Source organism: Sinocyclocheilus rhinocerous, unplaced genomic scaffold (assembly GCF_001515625.1).
Source record: "Sinocyclocheilus rhinocerous isolate Xijiao unplaced genomic scaffold, SAMN03320098_v1.1 scaffold1201, whole genome shotgun sequence".
In the NCBI taxonomy this organism is placed as follows: domain Eukaryota; kingdom Metazoa; phylum Chordata; class Actinopteri; order Cypriniformes; family Cyprinidae; genus Sinocyclocheilus; species Sinocyclocheilus rhinocerous.
The window spans coordinates 1,158,172-1,179,966 of NW_015654059.1; the positions used below are offsets into that span (position 1 = coordinate 1,158,172).

A 21,795-nucleotide genomic window follows, 5' to 3' on the forward strand; every position below is an offset into this window, starting at 1 on the left:
CTCAGCAGGAAGCCATATGTAATAAAATCCATATTCAATTAAATAACCAGACTGCAATCTTTATTTGGATCCCTAATTTAGATTTAGATCATCCCTGCGGAGTTGACCGTGACAGGGATATAATTTAGCACAGCAGCGGTTTATTTTACAGAGGCGGAGCAAAATTCAAATAAATTGAATTTAAATTAAATTTTGCTTTTTATTTTGCTATAGATATGTAGAGTCATGGCATTAATTTGTAGGTCAAAACGGAAGGATAATTTGTCACGGAATTTGTATATAAAAAATATAAAAGAACAATAACTATTCTTCTTCTTCTTATTATTATTATTACATTCTGTTTTTTAATGAATGGGTTGAGTGAATGATTTAGTGGATAGTTCATTCCTAACAGACATTTATTATTTATATAAGTGGACTAAATTGTTGGAGAAGTCCTGCATGCCACTAGAGAGAAGTGTCGTTTTTACCAATAGAAAACAGTTATGATATTTTGATTAAACATTACTAGATGTTTTTTTTTAAATGAAACGGATATGCACGGAAGAATTGTTTATATCGTCTTCAATGCGTTTCGAAAATAGATAGTGTGAATTTTTATTTCATGCCGACTTTAAAAGATGCGCGTCACTGAGATTGATCCAAATCTCCATCGCCATGTATACATTGGACAATTATCACTAAACTGGATTTCAAATAAATGCCGCTTTTTATCTTTCTGTAATGCTGTTTTTTTCTGTGTTGACATTTATTTTCATTTCGTGATGGTGAATGCGGAGAACACAATCTTTTATTTGAGACAAACATGGATATTTAAAGGGGTCATATGATGCGATTTCAATTTTTCCTTTCTCTTTGGAGTGTTACAAGCTCTTGGTGCATAAAGAAGATCTGTAAAGTTGCAAAGACTAAAGTCTCAAATCCAAAGAGATATTCTTTATAAAAGTTAAGAGTCAGCCACACCTACCTAAAATGGCTCGTTCTAACACGCCCCCACATATCTACCTCACGATGTGGATAAATTAGCTGTAATGTTGAGTCAGACTTCCTGTTGTTACAGTTTAGCGACATCCACTCACATTATACACACCCAGCACCGTTTAAAAGAGAATACTGACGGCTTTTGAGACTTAACGATCAGAAGACACACATGGATCATTGCAGTAGGAGGCAAGAGGAGAGGAAACCTCATACAACCAACACGTGTTTTGGGCAGGTATGTGTTTTGATTATTTTGACATGTTAATAGCTACAGAAACAGACGATTTATATTGTATTAATATAATAATATTTCCAGAATTCCAAGTTTATGTTTGTTGTAGTATGCATATACTGCAGAGGAGTATCAGGCGGTCCAGAATGCTCTACGGCAGAGACTCAGACCTGAATATATCAGCACCAGACAAGCTGGAGGACGACAAAAAGTGAGAATTAATGCGCTTAATGTACACTTAAATATTTAGTCTTGCTGATCTAATATATAGTTGATTATCTTGCTGTTTTCCAGGTTATTAGACCTTTGTCTTGTTTTTTGCAGGTGTGCTATATTGAAGGTCAAAGTTATAAGTCTGGCTAATGAAATGTTTGGGTATAATGGATGGTCACACTCAATATGCCAACAAAATGTTGGTAACATCATCACAAGTCAAAGACATGTTTCTCATAATGACGGGCACAGATTCTCAAACAATTCCCATTTATGCTGTATTTACATCAGGTTGCAAGATTTGATGCTTCTTTTTAAAAAGACGTGGTCAATCTTGTGTTACAGACTTTGTGGACCTTATCAATGGGAAATTTTATGTTGGAGTCAGTGCCTTTGTGAAGGTTGAGTTAAAGGTAAGTGCTCTTGACAAGACAGACACACAGCATAGTGAGGAGCATACCATTTCTTCAGTGTCTCTTCCATAGGATGGCTCGTACCATGAGGATGTAGGATATGGGGTGAGATAAGGCCTTAAATCCAAAGCTCTGTCACTGGAAAAAGCAAGAAAAGAAGCCGTCACAGATGGACTGAAAAGAGCACTATTTCTGTTGCTACATATACTTGATTCTGATTGGTCAGTTGTTTCATTTTGTGGTCAGTGTTTTAAATCAAATTTTGTGAGAAATTTGCAAGGATGTATTAAACTGAACAAAAGTGACGGTAGAAACATTTAGAATGTTGCAAAAGATTTCTATTTCCAACAAATACTGATAATAATAAGAAATATTTCTTAAGCAGCAAATCAGCATATTACAATGATTTCTGAAGGATCATGTGACACTGAAGACTGGAGTAATGACGCTAAAAATTCAGCTTTACCATCACAGGAATAAATTACATTTTAAAATATATTTAAATAGAAAACAGTTATTTTAAATTGCAATAATAATTCATAGAATTTCATAATATTGCCGTTTTTACTGTATTTTTCAAATAAATCAAATAAATGCAGCCTTGGTGGGCATAAAAGACTTCTTTAAACATTCAGGGAAAAAAATCTTACCAACCCCAAACTCTACACTATCTTTTCCCTTACACAAAGTAATTTCAACTAAAAATTATTTATATTTTATAATTATTTTTATTTTTTTCTATTCAATAAGAAGCCATATAATAAGTAGGATATATATACTGTATAGTCAGCTAATTATTATCACAAAATAAAAAAGGCTTCTGATTACCCTGTCAAGATTAATTTTTGCTAATGACTGGCTTACTATACATTATGCAATACATTATATAATTGTTATTGAATTAATCATTTACATTTTATTTTCTAAGGTGTTTTGGAAATGCGCTTGGAAATTGTATTCTGAATAAGGAGTATCTCATAGCGATCAATAAAATACCAAAGCAGGTAAGAAGTAATCCTATCAACATTTGGGCCAAATTTATGATACTTTGACTTATTTTAATGTATTTCCTCAATTTATGTACCTGAAATATGGTGTATTTTCTGTTACTTCAGCCACCTCCTCCGTTAGACCTGAACAAAGCCAAACACAGTGATAGCGAGCCGTCTGTGGAGAAAGCCAGGTTCGACAGCCTGGCCCGAGCCAACAGCAGGGAATTTATCAAACCAGTGGAACTAGCCAACACCCTCTTAGAGCGGCTGGGAAGTCACCCTGTACGAGGGCATGAGAGCGGAACTGGATCCAGGACTTCATTGACAAACACGGCAGCACATTCTGGCAACACGTCAGCTCACCAGGACTCTGAAAACAGGCCCAGCAACACCTCAAGTTGAGTTTATTTGGTGCTAACTTCAACTACAACACTAGCCAGCTGCACTTATGATAAATCTGCTTCTCTCCATGTTCTTAGGTCAGCAGCTGACCTGTCCTCATCTGATCCTCCACTGGACTCCAAGCAGCAGAGGAAGCTGAGACAGCAGCAGCTGCAGCAAAAGTTCAGACAGGAAATGGAGGCTAAGAAGCTGCTACAGGAGCAGAAAACCCAGCAGTCCAACGCTTCCACTGAGCCGCCGCTGCAGTCTAAGCAAGGTGTGATGGAAAATTTAAGGGTTCATGTTTTAGCCAGGAGTATAAAAGATTCAAGCCTTTGCCTGCAGGAGTGTCAGGTGTGTAGCGCTCTCCATCGGTGGGTTTATCATTTTAGGACAGGCTGTAGGCCCTGTTAACCACAGTACACCAAACGTACACCTGGTGACCACTAAGCAGGAGGTGTATCTGACTGGTAAGAAGTATTTTAAAGAAAGGTGTGATCATGGTACATGTGCATTAGGAACTTATTTGGTAAAATACATGATCAGCAGTGCCACTGATTAGACAGTGATGGTAAATACTGGCTGCTTTAAAGCAGGTCTTTTCAAACTGGGATCCTGGCCCGTGGTTGTGAACTATTGTCCTAGGTTGTTCATGAAAAATAAAGATTTTTTTGTTTTGAAAGACATTTTTATGGCTGCCAGTGGCAACAAAATATTAAATATATGTAACAATGGTTTTTCAACAGTTACAGTATATACAGATATTATTGGGATTTCACTGGTCAGAAATGATAAAATTAGTTGTGATCCCCCTCCCCCCTGACAACTAGTTTTTTAACAGTAGGAAATAAATGTAAAACTTTAAATAATAAAAATGATTAATTTTCTATTAATGTTTTGATTTGGCTTTAGTACAGTGACAATATAAAAGGCAATGCAAGCAGCATTGTATTTATAAAATCACAATAAAATTGCATATATTATATTAAAATATTTGGCTGCCTTTGTTTTTGAGGAATGTAGTCATTTGCAAGGGAATTGTCAAATTTGGGGCATCACAAAGTTTGAAAATCCTGCTATTTAACAAAAATTTAAATTCTGTCATTCTAAAAAATTTTTTAAGCTTGAAAATACCAGACCTCTTTCATTGTGATTCCTTGGAAAAGCATGGTCAGTATATCCATGAATTTCTCATTTTTGATACATTTTAAGAAAAACATTTTAAAAATCGCAAAAAAATTAGTAAATGACAGAATTTTCTTTCCCCTCCCCCTCCTTCGATAGAGCTCTCACTAATCTGGTGGGAAAACTTTGTAGGACTTTTGGTGACTGAGGTTTTAATACAGGAAAAGGCTAGTAGATGGTAAGGTGAAATATATAAATATTTCTCACTTCTCCTCAGATGACCCGCAATTATGGGACTTCACTCTGGACGGCATCGATATGCTCGACGATCCTGCAAGTCTCCACAGAACCTCCCCGTCCCACGACACAGAGCCAGCACAAGATGATGACGCGCAGCAAGACCCCGCAGAGAGCCCAGTACCCGAGACCACCAGCTCAACCTCAGGGCCATGTTGTTCCTCAAGGCTAGGGAGGATATGGCCAATACAGATCCTCTGACATGAGAATTACAGCAGGAGCAGGTACAGTCTGAATTGTTTGTGGAATAAATACATGCTCATTTAAAAAACTTTGTAATTAGGCAAGTATATACATGCTCAGTTCTGGTTTCGCCTCTTCACTCATGCAAACATCCCTCGTCCCCATTAATATAAATAGCCAGGGACTTAACACTCTCAGAGCTGGCAGCCTGTGGCCCACAATTCATAACAAGCCTGTGCTTGTTGAATTTGCTTGTTCATTAAGAGAAAATAACTTTTAGCTTCTTTTTAAATATGGACCTATGGTAATGATGTTATAATCGTTAATGAAGGTGGACCACAGAGCCCATACAGACACGGCCAGATGATGAAGAAACGAAGACTGGACACATAATGAAATTATTGTTATCTTTTATCTAGATTTGTTTTATATTAATTTGTGAATATGAGAAGCTTAATAAATGTTTGTGTTTGTCTTAGATGTTTTTGATTTAACCTCCTAATTTGTAATATAAATCAAAACACAAGCAGGACTATTTTTTTAATTTTATTTCTGATTTTTGGAGAATAAAAGTCTGAGGAATGGAATGAAACTGTATTCCCAGATTATTTTACCACATTTTACTATTTTTATTGGTAGCTGATGGCAGGGGATGTGAAAAGCTGTGGGTATAAATCTGGAAAACACCTTGTAATAATGAGCACAGTGTAGTGGGAGGAGGAAAAGTCCAAAATGTTTTATATATATATACATATATATACACATATATATACATATACATACACACACACACACATATTTTAAACACAAAACCATAGATAATCACCAAAAGGACCCTGGATGGAAAATTATTGAAAACATCAGCAGCAATTTTTGACCCCACAAATTTAATGCTGTTTTCTATGGGAACAAGTGAGTTGTAGATTGTGAAAACACGCAGTTTTCAGAATTTCAGTTATGTGACGGGAGCATGTGACTGTGATTAGTGGTATTTCAACAGTTTTTACTGTCTAAATGTGGTTCTGGTCAATTACGAAGGATTTAACTCGAGTATCAAAAGTAACAAATAACCCTCCCTGATCAGTTAAACCTTTAAACGTCGTGTTTTCTGCATTGCAGTAACATTTACCTTCTCTAGAGAAGTCAAGCGGATCATTTTAGAGGTGACAGGACGTCACTTCCGCAAATTGGCACTCAATTTGTGTATATAACGAAAAAGATAGAAAAAATGGTTTGGGGGAGTGATATCAACAAACTGGTTGAGGTGCTGTAGTTTAATACTGTACTTCTGTGTTGCTGCAGTCAAATGCACCATATTAAATATTTTCGCAACAAAGTTGGTCACTGCCCAAAATCAAGTATTTCATTTACTACAGCATGGGCTGTAATGGTTGTGTGCCATTCTAAAGACTGGGGAAGACATAATCCTGTGGTTTAAGGCTAGCTTCATTCAAATTGAAAACAACGGGATTGTTTGAAGAAATATGCCTTCATCAGTATGCATACAAGATGTTCACCCTTATCCAAATTAAGCCTTCTATCCACTTACATACAAAAACGGTGTGGACAGGGAATAGTGGTGACTGTCTATATAAGATGCACTGTATTATTGTAAGTTCATCATAAATGATATTAAAAAAGGTCACAAATGAACAATGCTATGAAATACGTGCAAGGATGAAGAGCTATAAAACCTGGCTTAAACCTCCCTCAATTGCACATCCTCTTCCTTTCATTACAAACTCCAACATAAGCAAATTAGGACAGAAGTCCCCCAATACTTGTATCTAAAATGGCGTTACTCCCAACATTCCTACCTACCTTCTTTATCCATCTTCCAACAATCTAGGCTTGTATGTAGGATACACATTCAGGCGTATGTTGGTGGTGTTGTCTTCTCTTTCCATCTCTCCATCCATTCACTAACATGTTAGTATCTCTTCTCTAAGTAAACTGCAACACCATCACTGTATTACACTGCCTGACTTTATTACAATAAGGACGGTATCCCTACTATAAGGCTATATATATCTGATGTTTAAGACAACTTAAACCAGTTTAACCCTTCCTGTGCCTCTTTATCAAATGTACACATTCATCTCAGTCTTTAAATAGCAGATTCGAATAACGCGAGTCACATTATATGGACCTGGAAGTCTTTCCAATGTAAACTGTCGGATAAAAACACGTCCACGTAAAGAACTAGGTCTGATAATCTCAACCCCATGAGGCACTGCTTTTCCCTTCCTTGTACCAACCCTGCTGTTTCAGCTCGCCTGAGTGGTGCGTAGATCGGTTGACCCGCAATTGTTTCCAGACTGGTGAGCTCCTGAGGGTATGAGGAAGCCCTGCTGTAGTCCTGCAGGGGGAGTGCTGGATGACAGCGGGCCCGCCTGAGTCCACTGGGGCATGCTGTAGGAGGGGCAGGTGTAGCCAAACTGCTGACTGGTCACACACAGTGAACCCTTCTGCCCGGGTGCGGGGTTGACAGTGGCTGGCATGTGACCACCCATGGAACAAAGCTGACCTGGTGCAGAGTATTTACGTGGCATCATCTGAGAAAAAAGACAGGTGGCTTCGATTAGTAATAATAGGAATAAATCTTGATTTGGTCAATATAGGTCTGGTTTCACAGACAGTGCTTAGACTAAGCCAGGATGTGGCCATTTAATTCATTTTGATAAACGTGCCTTAGAAAAAAAAAACATTACTGGTGTCCATCTTGAGACAAAACAAAGGCACGGATATATTTTAAGATCAGTCAGTGCAAGTTTCTTTCAGTTGAAACAGCTCAGACGTACATTTTAGTCTGGGACTAAGCTTAAGCTTTGTCTGTGAAAAAGTGTTTCAACCATGCTAAATAACACTATAATGCACTGAGCTATTGTGTATGGCACTGTGCAGGCCAACTGTTAAAGTTGCAATTAAACAGAACTAGTGACAGATCTTTTTTTCTGCACTGAAAAAGAAAAATAGTATAGGGCAGAAACTTGGTTTAATTCATTGGACTCAAAAATGAATGCGAGCTTGAAGTCGATAGTAGAGGGGTGGGGTTAGGGTTAATTTTTTTTAATTAAAACATTTGCATTCATGAATCATTCACAATACAAATTTTAATAAGCATTTACAAAAATGACAGAGAATTTTCGTAATATGCCAGTTTTAACATTGGTAGATGTCAGAGACTTGAGCTCTGTACCAAAACCTGCCGAGGTCTGACTCCCAGTTAATTTCATGGTACTACGCAGCATAAAAGTGCTTGACACTCAAATTGGGGTAAAACAAGTTTTTTTAAACTACATTTTTTTCTGCCATCTTAGTTTAAAAAAAAATGTATAATATTAAAAATATAAATCTAAATATTCTAAATAAAATACACATTCTATTCCAAAACCAAGTTTAATTGTTTTATAAAAGGCAATTAGAGCCTTGCTATTTTACATTCTGTGACAATCTACATCTAAATGAAAATTGTTAAGCATAGTTTTTCTGGTACAGTAAGAGTTAACATACATTATGGGTTTGTGCATTCTTTTTGGAGCCTTTCTTGAGCTGTGGCATCTTGTTCTTGGCATCCCTGGCCCAGTTATCAACCAGTTGATGGAGGTCAGCTGTGAATGTGCCCTTGTGTGGCAGATTAGCAGCAGGTGCTTGGTCCTGATTATGGCTCTGTCCGTTCTCTTCTCTCACTGGACTTGTGGTCCCTGTAGGTTACAATTAATATTCACTGATTAGAAAAACTTGAGCATTTTGAGAAGAAAAAAAATCTGTAAATGGTGAAAGTCCTACCTTGCACATGAACGTTTGAGCCTGGTATGGTTTCAGATGTTAAAGTCTTTCCAGTGCCTGACTGATTGCCTGAAATTTGACCACTCTGTACAGCTTGTTTGTTCCCTAGACAAAACCCAAACATTTTTCATCCCATTTTTTCACAAGCCCATGTTACAGTTGGATATACAGTAAATCACTAAGCTCTGATACCTTGTTGAAAAGAACCAATGCCACTACCACTTCTTGACCTGGTCCCCTTGCCCTTAGTGGGTCTCCGCCTGCCTGCCACAATGGCCACGGTGGGAGGGACCACCACAGAAGGTGGCATTTTGCCCAGACATGTATAGAGTTCCTCGATTTCCTTCTTCTGTTTATTCTGTAATGCCTGAATCTCGACCATATGTCTGCGAAAAGAAAGTTCAGTTGGTGATCACGATACACAGTTTTCATGAATGAGCTTACAGAAAACACAGTTACCTCTCCCTGAGCTTGTTCATCTCTCGTTTAAAGCCCTCGTCTTCTGGTTCCGAGTCGTTGTCACTGCTGAGGTAGTGATTGGTGATGGACACGGTGGAAGGGGTCATTTTAGACTGTTTAGCAGAGTCTGGTCCCTCAGCAGAGCTTACAGAGGTCTTTCCTTCTGCTGGAGTGACTGAGAAGCAGCCCACTTTGATGTCAGTGCTGGAGGTCACCTCAAAGCGGCCGACTGTAGTGGTAGATGGGATGGGTTCAGGGCTGACCCTGGGAGGGGTCTGAGATTTATGAACAGTGTTTTCAGGGCTAGAGAGAGATGACGGTGATGATGAGGAAGAGGATGACGATGATGTTGTTGTTGTTGAAGAAGGGGTGATGGAGGAAGATGAGACTACAACTGCTGGATCTTGAGCAGTGTCTGGGTCTTGATCACTGGCCACAGAAACCTGAAATGTAGAACCAGGATGTGCATGAACTTGCTGTACAAATCTTCCAGGTATAAAATCTGAGCCCTAGTGCACACTGAGAAGTCTATAAGGCTACCTGAAATCGGCCAAGTTTGAAAGCTTTCTCAGGTGGTGACGTTGCTGGCTCTTTCTCCTCAGTGCTGGTCTGTCCATCTGGTTGAGTTACAGATACAGAGGTCTGTAAAAGAGAATGTTTGTACAAATATGAATGAGTGTAAAATACAATGGACCATTTTAAAAGGCCAATGCCATATAAGACTGTCTACAGTAAAGAAAAGGAATAAAAAATCTAGAATATAAAATACATGTGCCAAGATTTTAGAAATGTACTCTTTGTATTTAAAATGGTTTCTTTTTTTTTTTTTTGAAAACCTTTTAGCATGTTGGTTGCACCATGTGTCAGTTTTGTTTACAACAAAAATTATATAATTTTATTAAAATGTTAAAAACATAGAAGAAGTGTATTGAAGTCATGTATGAATCAGTGTAATTTAGTACTATTTATTTACTATTATAGTATTAATTAATATTTTATAATATAATATATTTTCAGTTTTTTTATTTTAGTATAGGTTTTAGTAGTTATTATGTGCTTTTGTCATTTTATTATATTTATATGTAGCTTTATTTTATTTTTATTTCAGTTTTAGCTATTGTAATTTAACTTATTTTATTGCAGTTAACTGCCAAGACATTTCTAATTTTCATTTAATATTAGATTTTATTCTAGCTTTATTTTAATTAATAGTTTAATATTTAAATTACACCAGTATGAATGCAATTTTTAATGCCATCTTGAATAAATTAATAAATTTAGACAAAAAAATTTTTTTTAGCTTCATGTCATCCAAATACCAACACAGACACTAAATCAGCAAGTTAGTAACTTTCCCCACCTGTGGCCTTTGTGGGGACAGATCTGCAGATGGTGTCTGGGCATAGCTTGTAGGTGTCACAATAGAGGCAAAAGCACCAGGTGCAAAGTTCCCACTGGAACTGAGAGACAAACTGGAAGGCGTTCCACCAGAGACAAAGCCAGGAGTGTTAGTGCTGATAGTGTTGGGTGGGGAGGATGTGGATGTCTCTCCAGATCCATCAGGTTGGTTGGAGGAGCTCTGTGACGAGTCCTTGAAAAGGGAACGCAGCTTCTGGTCTAAAGCATGGATGTCTTCAATTCCAGGTGGCTTCCCCTGTACATCACTCTCACCATCTCCTGTTGTAGATGGTTGCGTCACAGGGACGGAGGAGGGACCGATTTGCACCTGCTGGATGCCAGTTTGAGCTTGATCCAAGCCATTGCTCTCAGCCACAACGTTTTGAGGAGTCTGGGAAGGGGTGGGAAGTGACAGTCGACGTGCTGGTGATTCAGTTGGGGCTGGAGAAGGAGATGTCCTCCCTGTTCTGGTTTGCTGAGTGGTAGATGGTGTAGGAGTGCTAACATGAGTGGTGACCACTGTAAGAGCTGCAGTGGCAGCTGGGACAGGGCTCTGGAATAACGATTGAGAAATAGGAGGGATACAGCTCTCTGGGGCAAGACCTCCAGGTGTGGCTGGTACCACAGAAATCTGGGTTGAGCCAGGGGCAATAGCTTGGTCCTGCTGAACACTGCTGGCTGATGTGGGATCAGATGCTAGAAGTGAGAATACATAAAATCAATCTTAATGTTACATGTTGGTTGGTTGGTCATATTAAAATTTATTGCCATATCAGCTTCATCAGCTATTGCATGGCAGATATAAATTAAACATTCAACAACAAAATACCATAAATACTTCATATACAAGTTTAAGCACTTTTTTTCTGAGAAAAAGTAAATCAGACCTGGTATGGAGTCTTCAAATGATGTGTTTGCAGAAGGAGGTCCAAAAAACGGCTCCCGAAGTCTTGCTTCAGGCACTGGGCTAACTATGAAGCGCCGGCCTGCTGAATGTACAACCTGTGCTGCCACACTAGGTGGCACACCTGTTAAATGTGAAATATGTCAAATGATACAGGTTGCAAGATAGGGGCAGATAAAATATAAGAACATCACCCCAAAATACACTTACCAGGCACACTGGATGTTGAAATTTCAGGTACTTGCTGGCCCAAATTACTGCTCACCTGAAGGGTTAAGGGGAAAATTTCATTTGTAGTCTTCAAATCATTTCTCACATTTGTTCTTATGGTCTGAAAAATCATCAACTGTACCTGATTTTGGTTATTTTTCGGAGCCTTTCCTTTCTGATCTGCCATCTGAATGACATCTTGAACCTGCTCTATGAAGGTCTCCCGCTCGCTTTCCAAGATAAAATCACTTTTGATCTTGAAGTTACACACACAGAAGTTAGTCAAATTTTTTGTTTCTATTTATTAAATATTGAATGAAGTTAAACATCCTCAGAGCCAAAATGGTAATGCATAAAATGCTAAATCAAAAAACAACAAAACAATACATATTGTTATAAATATCATTGTATTTTCAAATGAAGAGGTCTCTGGCAATCAATCCACTCTACTGAAAAAAGGTGAAAGTAAGAGAAATGTGTACCATAATTTCAGCAATTTCTACAGGATTATCTCCATCCAAATCAAACTTGAATGTCACCATTTTCTTGTTGTGGGTTTCCAGCTGACATTCAGCGACTCTGTCCCCAATATTAGAAATCTACAAAAAACAGATCAATAACCCCATGAAAGTAATTATATGTACTTACTAATTTTTGTGCCTATAATCACACTGTTATTATAGTAAAATACACACCAAAATGTAATGTGATGCCACTATTACAAACAAATCAAATTAGATTTGATCATAACTTACATTCAGCACATTGAGCTTGAGCTTGGCCTTCTTTTCGTGGCGTGAGCGACTGCGTACAGAGCGGCTCTGGGGTCGTTTTATAGAGCGACCCTCATGGCTGCCCTCGTTCCCATCGCTCAGACCAGATGCAGCATCGGAGTGACCACTGAGGACACCCAAAACATTTTAAACATTTGGTTAAACTTCTCTGTACTAGAATGTCAATATTAATAAACATGAATTATAAAAAAGATGTTTCACCTTTCTGTGGAGGCTGGAACCAGAGATGTTTGAGGTTGTAACTGCTCTACTGGCTGCGGTTGGGAGTGGGACACACTCACTGGTGCCTGTAATAGAGAATTAATTTAGGATTTTAGAACCCCAGTGACTTCTAATCATGATCATCCAAAACACACAATCACAGGTAGGAGACGTTTTTTGTCCAGACAAAAAGGCATTGTTGTAAATTGATGCAATGTGGATACAATCTGGAGTAATGGCTGCTGAAAATTCAGCTTCGCCGTCATAGGAATACCACAGGAATTACATAAAAAAAACAAATCAAACAGAAAAGTTATTTTAAACTGTAATAATTATTCAGATTTTTACTGTATTTTTAATCAAATACAGCTATAAAACAGCCAAAAAATATTTTAAAAAATCATACTGACCCCAAATATTTGATAAGTACACTAAATGACTGACATTTAAAGAACATTTTTCCACATTTACTCAAAATTCACTGAAAACAAAGCTTATTCTAGCATCTACCAACATACCAGTCAACAAATATTTTTTTGTTTAGTATTATAAATGAATTAAGAAAATATTTAGGATTATAAATGAATTAAGAAAATATTGTGTAAAAATAAGCAATTCTGTTTACCATTAACAAAACTATATTTTAAAATATGCATTATATTTTTATATGTGAAAGCATTATATCAGCCATCAGCACTGTAGGTATTATTATCAGCACTAAAAACCCACATTGGCAAACTGCTAATTCACACACCACAGTGTTAGGCACAACTAGTACCTGACAGGCCTGATATAGAAAATAGAGCTGTTCAGCATTTGGAGGTGGTGAGAAAACAGGAGGGATGAGTTGACATGCCCATATCTGACAAGAATGTAAGAGCAGCCAGCACGCAAGACAAGGATGGAGAAGTAAAGAACAGTAGGATTAATGTATGAACTGCCAATAAGTTGGACGTTGTGTGCAAACACCACACCATTCATCAAGCAAAATGCAGGCCAATGGAAGATGTAAGGTCAGCCACCAGAGGGTACTTTTACTGTACCTGTAAGACTTGAGGGCCCTGAGGGGGAGTGCTGCCATCCTGAGGTGGCTGATGGTACTGCAAGGGGACGGCAGGCTGAACGGCAGAGGGCAGAGTGGCTGCCTGACCCATCACCTAAGAAGGCAATTCATGTATACTCTCATTTATGTTTAACTCTGGTTTATGTTTAACAAACAACAGATCTATAGAGCAAGATGTTTTTGTCTTCATGTTATGGATCACATGAAGTGTACCTGGGGTGCGGCCGCAGTTCCAGTCTGGGCGATGGGACCCGGGGTCAAAGTACTGCTCTGCTGCTGCAGAGGGGCCTGGGCTGGGTGCTGTGACTATTGAGGAGAAGCAATTTAGCAGTGAACACAAAGAAACAAGTGTTGTTTTTTCTTCAGGTTAACATGACTAGCTCTGCTTGAAAACCAAGACAGGTAACAAAATACAAAGGAAATGACTCACCATGCTTTGTGGATGGGTCATGGTGTGCTGTGGCTGCGGATCAGGCTGTACGGTGCTGAAAGATGTGCCTGGCTGGGCAGGCTGAGTCTCAGGGACAGACGCTGAACCTTGAGGGTCCACAAAATGTGGTCTTATGAGACAATAAGACTTTCAAAACGTTTTCCCATACAAATACATGTATCTTATTTTTATTCATTACTAGCATTTTAATAAAAAAAAATGTTGTTATTTGTTTTTGTTATATTGTACAATTATTTTTCTTGTCATTACTTGCTCTGTGTATAATGCTTTGGCAATATGTTAACACAATCATGCCTATACAGTACTTTTTAAGTATTGAAATTTGAGCAAAACAACTTTTGCAACACTAACTGGAAGCAGAGGCTCCAGGCTGCTGCAGTTGCTGGTCTGCTTCATGTTCTTCAGACTCAATAATGACTGAGGCCAGAGCGGGACCAGGGGGCTTGGCTGTGGTGTTCGTATACGGTCCAAGTTGTGAGGGGTCATTCTCCTGCACCAACTTCCTCTTTTCTTGTTCCTCTCTAACAAGTTTTCTCTGCTCTCTCTTACGGGAGATCAGGGACACTCTGTCCTTTATGGCCTTTGCAATGGTCTTGTGGTCACCCTCACAAACATAGCCCGAATCGACCTTGAGGAAAAAGATTACTTAGATTTCAACTTTAAAGACAATGACAGGTCAATGTTATAAGAACGCCAGGGGGAATTCTGCAAACTTTTAGGTGTTTTTTTTTACGCACTGAAAGGATGCAGAATAAATATATATGGATAATTACATGTAAGGCCAAACAAAATGAACCAATTAAAGATTCAAAACATCAACTGATTTGAATCTGTAGTTAAGTAACAGAACAGAAATCCAAGTATCTTTACCATTTCTTGGGCAACATCATCTGGGACGTCTTTATCTAAGTCAAAGGAAAACTCAATGGCTTCATTCTCTTTGTATTTCCCTTTAAGTTTCTTTACATCCTCAATGCGTAGCAACAACTTTATGGCCACCAGCTCTCCATCATCCTCCTCAGCCAGCTCTACACGAACACCAGTTTCCTCCTGGAAAAAAGCATGACTTATGAGGTCCTTGATGCAATACCTAAAAAACAAAACAAAACAAAAAAACGAATCAAAATTAAGACCTGTCCTGTACCAATATTTTAATGAGAACATATCAATATATTAAACAGAGGAGGAAACTGGTTTACATACAAACCAATATTATGGCAATGTTTTGAAAAATCAACTTATTCCTCAGTAGTGACATCAAAACGTAATCATTTGTGTATCTGACTCAGGAGTTTTTCATGTTAAATGTTAAATAAAGCATCCAAAATGTCAGTGGGAACTTGTGAGAACTCTCCTCATTCTGACGTAACCACATAACCACATGCATTGTTGGCTTAAGCATAATCAGGTTAAGAACATGCATGTAAAAGACACAGCAGACATTTATGACCTTGAATGTGATAAAACTGAATTAAATACATTTTTAAATAATTAATTGTGTGGTAATAACATAGACCTCAGTCAAATCAGACACTGCATTTCATATGACACAAATAAAAAAGGCTGCAAGTATAGCATGTTGAATTTCATACTGTGGTGTAACCAATGAAACACTGAAAATACCTTTCCACAAATTTCCAGTGGACAAGAAAAAAAAAACAGGTTGTGAAAACTAGACCTTACAATACAACAACTGAACTCTCATGCTCGGTGAATGTCAGCCCACCTCTCGTCTTTATTCTGACGTATGCAACCCTCAATGATCTCCTTCACTTCTGGAATAGCCACTTTGTCAAAACTGCCAGGCTTTACCCCCTGTAAACACGACACAGGAAACAATCAAGTCACACATGTAGAAAGCGGAGATTGTTTTAACTTGGGGCCAGATTTTCTCAAAAATACTACATTTTGAGTTACTCAGGCTTAAGTTTGTATTTATAATGTCTGATACCATTAGGTTGCTAGGTCAGTACTGGTTTTGTGAGACTGGGCTTCAGCATTTACTGGTAGAAGTAAAAAACAACTTACCACTGTGTGAGGAAAAAAAGCAGAAAGGAAACACCCCCACAGTGTGCAAAAAAAGGGGTAAAAAGACTAAAATAGTGCAGCAAACAAGGGGAGGATGAGTGCGCGGGGACTCTTTCCTCTGCCAGTGAAGTGTGGACTTACGCTGGTGACTCTGCGATAGATCTGAGCTGCATTCTGACACTCGGAGTACGGGTACTCAGAAGTAGCCATCTCCAGCATACACATCCCAAAGGCATACACATCCACGGACTCGTCATACTTCTCCTCATACATCTCAGGCGCCATGAACTCAGGGGTACCTTAAATTAAAAGAATGGTTCAGAACTCTCTCAGTACCCTATTACAACCTCTCAGTGAAGAGGTGAGAGGAAGATGATGCTGTCGCTGAAGACCGCTTGGGCATAACCTGCGAGAAAAGAGAGAGGTAGAGGGAAGAAGAGCAAAAAAGGGATAGAAAGTAAAAAAAAAAAAAGAGGAAGGGGAAACTCCCCTCAGTTAGACCGCAATGATAAGAAGCCCAAGTTTCTCCATGTAAGACCTTCAAGGGATGGACTGCATATGAGAAAAAACAAACTGGTGCACAGCACTCACTCAAAGGCCTGGACTGACCACAGGACTAAACAATAGAGACTGAATTTAAGAAATCAACGTATTTGTGGTTGTTAGCCCAAATAACAAGTCCACGGTCAGAGGGTCTGATGCTTTCATCACAAGACCAAACCAAAGCACTAGCTATGGAAAACAAACCTTTCAAAAAGTCCTACCTTTGGGTTAACCTGTGAAGAGAAAAGGTTGAGCAATTCAAATGTGTTACACTACATAGCTTACCAAAAAAGTGAGGTTCTGTGCACCAGGTGAACTAGTAACCAAGTTACCCATTGACAAAGGTCTCACACAGACAAACTTCCCATATTGATAATGATTCTGACTGATATGTGTCACATAATACTGGTGGACTTACCAGGCTCATTTCTGCGTACTTACTGTCTGTACTGCAGTACACTAAATAATCCTTAAAGTAGAATAAGGAGAGACCTGAAATAAGAGCCTAAGGCTTCCAAAACAAAAAACAAAAAGAAAAATCACAAAGATCTTAAAGCTAAAAGTATGAGGGAGATGAGCAGAGAGTTTAAGGCTTTGAGCTCCAGACACTGACACACTAAAAGAAAACAAGCATTTCCTTGTGGGGGGAAAAAATTAACAGATTCATTAGCATCATCATCATTAAATCATGGTTGACTGAAGAAACAGACCACAAATTTCCGAACCAGGGCAAAAGATCACTCACGGTACCTGCCAGCCCAGGGCTCAACTCTAGCTCTAGTGTTATCCCATGATCAGATCAGGTTTCCCTGCAGACATGTCACAAAATACCTACAACCGCACCACAACTACTTACTCGGTCTGTGGGCACCTGAAATTGTTGCAATGAGGACAGAAGAAAAGACAAAAACTATGTTTGAACTAAAAGAGGGTGTCAAGAGACAACTTCCGTAAATTGGGAGCCCTGGTTTGCTGCGGTTCAATCGGTCAGGGAAACGCTGTGGTCTGCTTTCTCACCACTGTCATTGAAACACACTTTGAAAAGAAGCAGCAGAAGAAAAGAAACTTGAAAAAGAAACATGGAATGAAGGATTTGCTTTTCCCTCAACCACAAATCGGAGTCGGGCAATTCGAATGGATTTCGATTTGGAGGCGGTAATGCAGTTGCAAATACTTAGCCGTACCTATGACGCTCTTGGCAAAGGAGGCCCTCTTGAGGGTAGCCAGACCCAAGTCTCCAATCTTGACAGATCCAGTAGGTCCGGTGATGAAGATGTTGTCACACTTGAGGTCCCGGTGGATGATGGGAGGCGACCTAGTATGAAGGAAGTGCAGCCCCTTCAGAATCTGCCGGCACCAGCTGCGCAGGACTTTGATCTTCATCTCCTTAAACCGTTTTAGATACCTACAAGGGCACCGAAAACAAATCAATCATAGCAGGTGGCCTCGATGACAAACATGGATTAAAAAAAAATCTGACAGGAACAAATAAAAGCACTTGCGTCTTGAGTGTCCCAGATGTCATGAGTTCAGTCACCAGGACAATACACTTCCTCCCTTTCAAGGATGACTCCCAGGAGTCATAGAAGCGTACTATGTTGGGATGCTGAAGACCCTTCAGCATTCCGGCTTCCTCTTTAAAACGCTGCCGCTCTGACTTGGACAACTTGCGATCCTGAAAAAGAATTTCTTATTTTATTTTAGAATATTACAAAAGATTTTGTAAATGCGGGGTCACATTAGCAAAATTTGGATTTTGCTTGTGAAATTTCATCCAACAACAGTAAATCTAACCGCACTTTCAATGAAATTTTTTAAACATTAATGCCAAAAAAAAAAAAAAACTTCTGGGAAAAATTACAATGAAAACATTATCGTTATCGTTATTGTTATTACATTTACATTTGCGCATTTAGCAGATGCTTTTTTCCAAAGTGACTTACAAAAGACGAACAAAAGCAATTCGTCAAAAAGCCAACACTATTTGTGATATACAAAGTCTTGTATATTTTGTGTTTCACATTTTATACAAAATTACACAGGACCAGATATACTAACAGCTTGTGCTAGCGCTAGGGCTGTCAAAATGACTGAAAAACTAAATTCGAATTTTCTACTTAAATATGATCAAAATTCTAATTATATTCTAATTTAAAAGGCATAATTTCAGTTAGGGGGAAAAAAGCTTTTGGCTTCTCTCCTGAGGCCACAAGAGGGCGCATCGAGCAAAATATTATGCACGTTTCTTCAAAGCGTAATAAAATAACACGACTATCTTTGAAAAAAGTGCATAATGTTTATAAACCATATATAATTAATAAAGTTGCTTAAACAATTAGAAAAAAAACCAATCACAAAAAAACAATTAGGACCGAAAACCAATCACAAAGAGTAGGCTACTTTCTTCATTTAATGAGATGCAGTGGGATGGGGAAAAACCGCCATAAAGTCTTGAGACATGTTTTTTTACAGCCGTAGCTGGCGCAAACCCTCTGTTGACGTTAAAAGTTTCCATCAGAATTTACTAAAGACACGCAATGAAAAATTTAGAGATGAAAAGTTATTTTTGCGCCTGACATTATTGCATATGGATTTGTAGGAGTTTCCCTTTCAGATGCAAAATTTATGGGAGGGGAGTATTTAAATGAATCATGCAAGGTGATTTACTAGGTTTGCGATAGTCAAGTTACTGAATCTCCGTCTCATACAGCTCATCCGCTGTTTGATGCAGATATTTTTATGTATAGTTTCATAAAACTGAAGTCAAAGCATTCTGTTTTTGCTTCAAATTTCAAAATTATGCAATCTAATTTAGATTAAAAACTGCTCATGTTGCATGTATGCAGCATCTTTGTTTGGATCATGATTAAAATGCAGTGGTTGCCTCTAATTTTAAATGGAAAGAGCACAGACAAACCCTTAGTTTGTTTATAAAGGACACATTTAATTTATAATTTGCCTTAAACCTCATTTTGTGAAAAAAAAAATAAATAAAGTGAATCGAATCGTGAAATCAAAATCGTGAATCGAATCGGGAGTTGAGTGAATCGTTACATCCCTACTAGAGACATTATGTTACACCTTTACTTAGTGATTATTTTGCCTTATGTCTGTTCTAGAGACATGTTACAGCTTTTTGATAAAGCTCTAATTGGTTTTCTTTTGGAAATATGTTTCAAATTCACACTGAATGCATTAATGACTGTAAAGCTTGTCTGTGTGTCTCAAAATTGTGATTAAAATCGAAATTGCAAAATTGATCAAAGAAACCGCGATAGGTTTTTTTTTTTTTTCATACCGCACAGCCCTAGCTCAAACCCAATCCAGCAGTGTGACTGTTTTGCTGTGTGCGGCTGACTAAAGTTAAAAAAATTGCACTCATTTCAACTGGCGATTCTTAGTTGACCTACATTTGGTGTGGTCAACTGCCATCTCTGGAATGAGAAAGATTTAGCCATGAGTTTGCCTTTGCCAAGCCCTGGGGGACTGGCATTCACCCTAAGTTAGGGTTAAACTTTCGTAACTGCTCACATGTGTGCAATTAACACAATTAGAGGTCTTTAACACAGTGCCTTAACAGAGTGAAGCCCTGTCAAAAGCAATTTCAGTGCCAAATGATGTGGGTTAGAGGAAGGGGGACTCTTTGCACCCCACCCTACAACAGACCTACTTTCTCTCCCTTCTCCCTTGACTATTCCAAATATGTGGTGCATTCTGTGGCCTATGGGACCAGGCCAGCAAAGCGTGGGAACGTTTCCCTAGAAGAGGGGCAGCCTGCACACTGAACTCCAGTATAAGGATAAAGCTCCTGGCATGAATTAGGCTCACGTGTGAGGACACATACCACTACAGATGGAAGATAAGGAACTAGTATTAGTGAGAGCATCTGAAACACAAATTACCTGGAAATACGTTTAACAACTAATAAAAAATTGACCAATGTAGTTTAGTAGGTTGGGATAGAGTGCAGTGGTCTTGGTGCTTATAAGGGGCTGCACAGTTAGTTTGGACGTTCATACGCTCATCTATCAGTCAATAATGTTAATCAGTGAACACATGGAGGTCACATGCTTTGTGAATGTTTTTTGTTAGGATCCGTGTGACCTATTTCCTATCTAAAATGACTATAATATTACATAAAAGGAAATAAAAAATTAAAGTCATACACCACAGTTCCAAAGTTTGCGGTTAGTAAGATTTTTTTAAATGTGAAAGAAGTGTCTTATGCTCATCAATGCTGCCTTTATATTTAAAAAATACAATAATATTGTAAAATATATTACAATTTCTATTTTAATATATTTTAAAACTTAATTTATTCCTGTAATGGCAAAGCCAATTTTTCAGCAGCCAGTCTTGTCTCATATGATCCTTCAGAAATCATTCTATTATGCTGATTTTCTGCTCAAGAAACATCTGATTTTTTTATTATTATCAATGTTGAAAACAGTATTACTGCGTAATTTATTTTGTGGAAACATCTTTTAATTTGATGAATATAAAGTTCAAAAGAACAGCATTTATTTGAAATGGTAAAAGCTTTTACAGTGTTACAAAACTTCTGTCCCTTTTGATCAATTTAATGCATTCTTGCTTAAAAAAAAACAAAAAACAAAACACCTTACTGATCCCAAAGGTACAGTGTATAATGTGTATGTGTAGTAAATGAATGGCTGTACTTAAGCGATTTTAACACTTAAAGCATTTCCATCCATCAAGAAGATTATAAACAAAGCTCATGAAGTTCTCATGGGAGCACAAAGCCCGGAAGTGGTAACAGTAATGTGAAACTTAGCAGGAAAAAATCTAATAAATATTTTAATAAAATTGTTTAAAAAAATAATTATTTAACTTAAATAAAAACATTTAAAATAATAATAATAATAATAAATATAGCTGCAAGCAGCAATGACCGGGGTTCAAGCACATGAAGGCATTTAAGGTGGTATATTTTAGGGTCTAGGCCAACCTGGATGTATGGCTGACAGTAAAACACATCCAATATGGAGGTTTACAGACCTTTAGGGCCCTGAGTCGAACATGCCCACCGAGTTTCGTTCAGATTGACCTCCGTTTACCTTGTTTAATAGGTGCTTAAACTTGTTTGGCCAATGGCGGCCATGTTTTTTGAGATATGC

General features: G+C 38.1%; 1 protein-coding gene and 1 pseudogene across 3 annotated transcripts in view; one reads left to right on the forward strand and one right to left on the reverse strand.

Annotated features, from left to right (window-relative positions):
• Positions 1–1,359: 1,359 nt before the first annotated feature.
• LOC107716632 (DNA repair protein RAD52 homolog) lies at positions 1,360–5,297 on the forward strand (annotated as a pseudogene).
• A 323-nt stretch (positions 5,298–5,620) lies between these two features.
• The window catches only part of LOC107716717 (serine/threonine-protein kinase WNK1-like), a 23,610-nt gene continuing 7,435 nt past the window's right edge, over positions 5,621–21,795 (reverse strand). For 2 of the 3 annotated variants that reach the window (XM_016523246.1, XM_016523245.1), the window contains exons 3-24: positions 18,160–18,332; positions 17,842–18,062; positions 16,256–16,413; positions 15,813–15,901; positions 14,957–15,176; positions 14,438–14,714; positions 14,066–14,172; positions 13,849–13,941; positions 13,616–13,729; positions 12,573–12,658; positions 12,333–12,477; positions 12,060–12,176; positions 11,720–11,833; positions 11,578–11,632; positions 11,351–11,491; positions 10,426–11,159; positions 9,606–9,707; positions 9,066–9,508; positions 8,799–8,992; positions 8,607–8,711; positions 8,331–8,521; positions 5,621–7,372 (exon numbers count right to left, since the gene is read on the reverse strand). In XM_016523246.1, coding sequence (XP_016378732.1) covers positions 7,085–7,372; positions 8,331–8,521; positions 8,607–8,711; positions 8,799–8,992; positions 9,066–9,508; positions 9,606–9,707; positions 10,426–11,159; positions 11,351–11,491; positions 11,578–11,632; positions 11,720–11,833; positions 12,060–12,176; positions 12,333–12,477; positions 12,573–12,658; positions 13,616–13,729; positions 13,849–13,941; positions 14,066–14,172; positions 14,438–14,714; positions 14,957–15,176; positions 15,813–15,901; positions 16,256–16,413; positions 17,842–18,062; positions 18,160–18,332 — 4,167 coding nt within the window. In that variant the 3' untranslated portion in view covers positions 5,621–7,084. The remainder of the gene's footprint in view (positions 7,373–8,330; positions 8,522–8,606; positions 8,712–8,798; positions 8,993–9,065; positions 9,509–9,605; positions 9,708–10,425; positions 11,160–11,350; positions 11,492–11,577; positions 11,633–11,719; positions 11,834–12,059; positions 12,177–12,332; positions 12,478–12,572; positions 12,659–13,615; positions 13,730–13,848; positions 13,942–14,065; positions 14,173–14,437; positions 14,715–14,956; positions 15,177–15,812; positions 15,902–16,255; positions 16,414–17,841; positions 18,063–18,159; positions 18,333–21,795) is intronic. The other variant, XM_016523247.1, reaches the window with a different exon arrangement.